We start from the raw sequence: 6,407 nt of genomic DNA, 5'->3' as shown, positions 1-6,407 counted from the left end.
ATTCTTGAAGTGGCTGACCTTTCCACGTCAAGTAAAGCTCATTACCGATGGGAGAATGAGCCCAATATTAAGGAAAATGATAGTCACGTAAGTCATTCTTTACCCTATCAGCTAGCTTGCTTGATCTGTTGTTTAATACTGATTTGATATTCCCTTTTCTGCTCCACTTGATGAAGTCGCGTACTACTAGAGTTCTTCCATGCCATTACAAAAAGAATTAATTTTGCAAATGAGAAGTCTTTGGCACATGATGAATTATTTCTTTTCCATCTACTAGTCCTTTTTGAATAACTAGTACTGCTTGGTTTACATAGCTCTTTTTTTGGACACTCATTCACAGAGGTGTTTGTGGCCTCGTAAGCCTTGTACTGCGGCAGAATTTGTATCTTGAGCACCTCCGTGCTGACGATTTATATATCAAGCAGCGTGGTAATGGTGAACCTACACTGAAAGTCTTGCTATCCGGTGGTAAGTGGTACACTTACCGCCAATTCGTTATTGTTATATCTGGCTGGTACATTTTGATTGATCAATTTGGTACTTTACGTTTTAATTATGTTATGCATACCATGCAGTCAGAAAAAATTCGGGTACACCGAGAGTTGAATCTAGCTGGCAACACGTCAAGGACCTCCTTGTGCACTGTTACAATGTTTTGGGATTAAATCCAAGTGAGGGTACAAAGTCCTTGCATAAGTTTATCGGTAGTCAGACAGAGAGTGCGACTCTTGAAGGTTACCCTGATTTCTGGAATGATGATGAAAAGGATATGTACCTAAGGTTAATAATTCAAGCAGACATAAGCAAGACTGAAACTTCACTTCAAAACTGAGGTGTCACTTGGCCGAGGGACACATACGGATCTGTTGTGTCGATGTTGCAAGATATAATTAACCATGACACTAAATCAACATATGACACTAGCAAACCATTGGAATATATCAGACTCTGCCGGAATGTGGGGAAGAAGTTTAATGTGCCACAAAATGTGCAGGTGTGTTAGTTAGCATGGATTTGCACTAGATGCCATTGATTTGTAGTACTAGATACCATTGAGTTTCTCTAATGTGTGTTATTGTTCGATGATGTATACACCGAGAGATCAGTGACCGTGTTGGTTTCTTAAGAAAGATGGAAGAGTGGCATCCAACAATCTGGACATCCTTGTATCAAGCTGTTGGTAGGTGCCCAACTCACATGCATCTTGGATCACTCTGCATGTCAAATATCTTATACTCTGCTCCATGTTTTTCTTCTTGAAAATAGGTTGTCTTTGAGTGGCAAGTGGGCGTATTGCTGAAAAATCGTATCTGATGCCTATTACTTATTCGGTACTTCTGCTTGGAAGAACCGTTCCGAACTCCTGGAGAGGAAACAAAAGATCAGGCATCATTTGTTATGGACTGTAATGAGAAGTGTTTACCTTTTTACCCCCACAACTACCCTTGTTCTTAATTAGACCGGGCTGAGACGAATTTCAGTGCATGAACCATAACTTCTTGGTGCACCAAATATGTTGTTGCTTGTGGCAGTTTTTGTGTTTGGAGTATTGCCAGTATGAAATTACCGTAAGAATTAGAAACACAAATGATGCCTGATCTTTTGTTCTCGCGTGACTATTGCACTAAACACAACGCATTGCTTGTGAAATTCCTATTCTTCGTTCGTACAAAGAATATTAGTAGAACATGAAGATGTGTGTTGCCGTGCGCTGTCCATTCCAATGGCAAATGTTTTACATAATTTTAAAAAACTAATACAATACATATCTGAGAACAATTGGAAGTTTGAAGTTTCAAATTAAAGCACACTTTTGGCATTTTTATTCAGATTATAGGTTTGATCAAAGTTTCAGAAAGCTCTGGTGTTGATATTTAACTTGTGTGAGAAAGAAGGCTTCGTGTCGTTCCTCGATAATCATTGAATTTTCTTGTTCTCGACTCAACATTCTAATTGATATGCATGCGTATACCAGTAGCAGACAAAAGAGATTCCAGTGCAATGCCAAGCTGATCATCTAGACTTCAGTTTGAAATGCAACCTCCGGTCTGCGTCTTCACAGCTATACTTTAATCGGATGCTCAGTCCATAGAAATTCCAAAAACTGCATTTTCCTAGCATGTTCTTGCTGCTATCTGTTACAGCCAAGACCTCTCTTGAAATAAACCTCTGCAGAATTCCAAGGTTTTTATTTGTTGGGGAGTGCTTCGGTACAACCCCCGCCCCCTAAACCGTATAATGGATAGGATGGTCATTCACATTGGGTATAGGAATACCCCCGACGTCGTACGTCCGCGCGCGACGTCGTACGCCCGCCCGCGTATGCCGCGCCCGTCGCCGTACGCCCGCCCGCGTATGCCGCACGCGTCGCTGTACGTCGCCGCCGTACGCCCACGACGTCTCCACGTTGGCGTCGACAGTTATGAAAAAAAAACGTCAAGGGAGCCGTCGACGCCCGCCGTCGTAATCCTAAACCCCGAATGCATCCACGCCGTCTCCACGTCGCCCCCGTCTCGTAGTCACCGTCACCCTCCACGTCGCTCGGGTCGCCGCCCAAAGAAGCTGCCGCGCGTGCCCCGGCGCCGTTGCTGCTGCCGCCACGTTCCTTTGCCGTCGCCAAGATGGCCGCCCACCCGTGTTCTTCGGCGCCGCCTTCCTCCCCGGATTCCGCTTGCTACCACCGGGCACCATCGTGACGCCGTCGACACTTGCCTCGTTCGGCCAGCAACGTCACGCCGTCAGCGTGTTCGTCATCAGACAAAATGGATCCAGTTGACATCCTCGCCGCCGTGCAAGAGGTTGGTTCGACAGTAACCTATGTGCGATAGTCGTTGTGCTTGATGAACTACTTATTTTAGGGATGACGTTACACGGTGTTCGATTGATCTTAGAATTTTCTTAAACATGTATAGATAGAGGAGGAGGGCGATTATGATGGCGATGATTACACGGCGACAACGGAACCTCGTCACTGAATATGGATGAACCTGCTGAGGAGAACTACATGAGTTTCGATGAATCTTAGAGTGGCAATGTAAGTGTGATCTTGATAGAAACAATAAATACGATAAACCGCACGGACAATTACATGTTATTTTTGCATTATGCAGCGACATGACGATAATGATGATGATATGGATATAGATGATTTCATTTGCTGAAAGTGCACTCCGGGAATGTTTAAAAAAAATAGGAGAAGAAATGACATACTAACAGTATGAGTGCCTACATGTATTTTTGAAAAATGTGCGTGGGGACTTTGTGAGGAATTTTGTGGACGATGAAAGTGACAAATCGCATGTTGATGCATCTCACGATGACAGCTCCAGCAATGTAAGTTTTGAAACTTACATACATTACATATTAAAATAATAACTGACTGTCACATATGATTTGATGCCTTAATTTACAGGGAGATGTAGATGGTCCTAGCGGAAAGGATGAGCATGTTGTTGATGATCTGTTTAATTTTGACATCGGATTTGATGAATACCAGCAAGATTCCTTGGACAGGCATTGAAAGGTCATGAGGAAGATGTTCAGGTCACTAGGAGAGGTTTATATTTTCTATAACCAGTATGCTAAGGAGTGTGGTTTCGGCGTAAGAAAGGACTCGCTGAAATATTCGAAAGGTCCTGAGGGAACTATGCTCTTGAGAAAGTATCTGTGTGCGAGATCTGGGAAACGACATGCAAAATTTTGTATAATGGAAGGCAGGACCCGCAGGCTCATTGCGGAGACTCGTTGCTTCTGTGATGCACATATAACTTTGAAGCTTGATAGAGAGCGTGACGTTTGGTATGTCAGCAGTTTCAGTGATGATCACAGTCACGTTCTAGCTAGACTGGATGAAGTCATGTTTCTTCGATCTCACAATCAGATAAACGAATTTCAGAAAGCTAAGATCTTAACTATGGCAGGTGTTGGAATCAGGAAACATATGATTTATGATAGTCTCGTCAGTAGGTACGGGTCATATGCAAAGGCTGGTTTTGGGAGGAAGAAGCTTTATAACATGTGTTATAGAAAAAATGAAGTTGCTTGCACAAGGTGATACAGATACTGCCATTGGGATCATGACGACCAGAAGAGACAGGGATCCAGATTTCTTCTTTGAGCACACCGTCGATGATGAAGGAAGGCTGAAAAACCTATTTTGGTGTGATTCTCAATCACGTCGAGACTACATTGACTATGGTGATGTGACCGTCTTCGACATCACATACAGGATGAATAGGTATGGCATGCCATTTATACCTTTTGTCGGTCTGAACAACCACCGTTGCACCACGGTATCCGGTTGTGCTCTTGTGTCTGACGAGACGGAAGATACATATGTCTGGCTGCTTCAGACGTTTTTGAGGGCTCACTGTCAGAAGAGGCCCAGGTCAGTAATTACTCAGGGAGATGCAGCTATGATTAAGGCCATCAAAAAGGTACTTTCAGACGTTTGGCATCATCTTTGCTCGTGTCATATTGAGAAGAACATGCAGAAACATGCACCTTCATCATAATTCTCTAAAGGAGTTCAGGTCTCTACTTTATTATGTCACTTCAAAAAAGTATTTGAGGAGAGATGGGCAGCGTTTACCGCCAAATGACAGTCAGAGAAAACAAAGACATGGTTACGTAGGATGTACAAGAAGAAAAGGCTTTGGGCTGCATCATATATGTCTGGTGGGTTTTTCCTAGGTATGCGAAGTAACCAGCGAAATGAGAGTCTGAATTCATGCCTTCACTTGCATCTAGACTCCGGTATGACTATTGTTGATATGATTGTGTATTACGAGAACTGCATAGTTCGTCTCCGTGAGAACGAGGCGCATGACGATTACACAAACGCACAGACAGACCCAGTACTAGTATTGGACAGGTGTAAAGATATTGAGAAATCAGCTGCCCGTGAGTTCACTGCGGAACACTTTTATATCTTACAGGAACATATGAAGAAGGCACGTGAGCTTGAGGTCCTTGAGAGACAGAGAGGATCAGACACTCACAGATTCATACTGGCATGGAAGGAAAATAGGGATATCAGATTCACTATGGACTACACCCCAGGTAACTCCGAAGAAACCGTGAAGTGCAGTTGCAGAAGTATGGATCGCAAAGAACTTCCTTGCAAACATATTCTTCACGTTCTGATTCAGCTACGCCTATGTGAGATACCTAAGTGTTTAGTACTGCGAAGGTTGAGCAAAATTGCTAGGGGTGGACTTCCCATGAAGTGCACTAGCGATCTGTTTGCGTGGGATGGGCAGGTACAGGGGAGAGAGATAGGTACAGCGAGTTGACTATCTTATCTGCCGAAGCATCTCATAAAGCATGCCATAAACCATTTTTGTTTGACAAGTTGAAGGCGGCTCTGAGGGACATAATAGATAATGATTACACCGAGGATGATGAGCCTGGTGTGGAGAAAAAGTTTGTGAACGACGCTGCATTTGAGCCTAATCAAGATCATGTTCTTGTTCGTGATCCTGCAAAAATTAACACCAAAGGCGCATCAAAACAGAATGTTAAAGGCCGCGGTAAGGGTGGTCCTGATGTCACTAAAAATGAGTGACCTAAAGCCTTTGATGAGAAGAGCAAACGTCAATGTGACCAGTGCGGTCTTACGGGTCATTATAAGTCCACATGCCCTCAAAATCCTAAGTACGATTTTTGTATGTTCATGTAAATCATGTTGTTCTCTAAATTTATTTGTTTTTTGTGAATTAACACATATCTTACTGTTTTTGTATGTAGGAAATTTGCTTGAATTTTGGACTATGGAAGATTACTTTGCCCTTTGATTGAAGACAGTTTCTTGATGGATTGCTTCTATCTACAAGATCATTTTCAATTGTTAGATTATGTTATATGAGACTTATTTTACTTTGTTGATTTCAGACTATGTGCTAAGATACCCACTTAACTATTGCTGCTGCCAGTCTATGTTATGCAAGAAGTATTTTTACTCTGTTTATATGGATGTGTTCATGATGCACCGTAGTGCCGTCGTTGTTTACTATTGCTATTCTACACTGTCGTTGTCGCTTATTATTCCGTCGTTTTTTGTTTTTAAATAAAAAAGCCCGACAGTGTGCCGGCCGGTCTGACATTACACAGACCGCACCGACGGCACTGTCCCATAGGGCAGCGTCGGATGGCGGTAGCAAAGCGAGCAAACCAGAGGAGTACGACTGCCTCTGTGGCGACGGGTATATAAGCCGGCCGTTGCGCCCTCCGTCGTGCGAGGTGGGACTAAACATATGCGCTCAGGTTGCCGTCGCCCGCGGGGTACTTGGGCCGTCGTCTGTCAGGCTGGAAAGCCTTATTGGGCCGGTCCACGCCGTCACGCGCGTCACTGCCGACGCGGCGGCGGTGGTGGAATGTTTAGTCCCACCTCGCCCGACGGAGGGCGC

At 43.8% G+C, this 6,407-nt stretch overlaps 1 protein-coding gene and 1 long non-coding RNA gene across 2 annotated transcripts; both read left to right on the top strand.

Moving 5' to 3' along the window:
- Window positions 1-6: 6 nt before the first annotated feature.
- On the top strand, window positions 7-977 carry LOC123175200 (uncharacterized). The gene is made up of 3 exons (XM_044590172.1): window positions 7-87; window positions 341-468; window positions 576-977. Exons 1-3 carry the CDS (start codon window positions 56-58, stop codon window positions 830-832), a joined length of 417 nt encoding a protein of 138 aa, XP_044446107.1. The 5' UTR covers window positions 7-55; the 3' UTR covers window positions 833-977.
- Window positions 978-1,095: 118 nt separating this feature from the next.
- On the top strand, window positions 1,096-1,512 carry LOC123175201 (uncharacterized). The gene is made up of 2 exons (XR_006487685.1): window positions 1,096-1,180; window positions 1,267-1,512. It is a non-coding gene; the product is annotated as an uncharacterized lncRNA (long non-coding RNA).
- Window positions 1,513-6,407: the final 4,895 nt, after the last annotated feature.

Source organism: Triticum aestivum, unplaced genomic scaffold (genome assembly GCF_018294505.1).
Source record: "Triticum aestivum cultivar Chinese Spring unplaced genomic scaffold, IWGSC CS RefSeq v2.1 scaffold40779, whole genome shotgun sequence".
In the NCBI taxonomy this organism is placed as follows: domain Eukaryota; kingdom Viridiplantae; phylum Streptophyta; class Magnoliopsida; order Poales; family Poaceae; genus Triticum; species Triticum aestivum.
The sequence above is the reverse complement of the archived record's forward strand: the minus strand, read 5'-3'. Positions and strand labels throughout refer to the sequence as shown.

Coding starts and splice junctions, on each gene's coding strand:
- LOC123175200 (XM_044590172.1), top strand. CDS start 56: ATGAGCCCAATATTAAGGAAAATGATAGTCAC. Junction 88..340: donor TTAAGGAAAATGATAGTCAC/GTAAGTCATTCT, acceptor ACTCATTCACAG/AGGTGTTTGTGGCCTCGTAA. Junction 469..575: donor GAAAGTCTTGCTATCCGGTG/GTAAGTGGTACA, acceptor CATACCATGCAG/TCAGAAAAAATTCGGGTACA.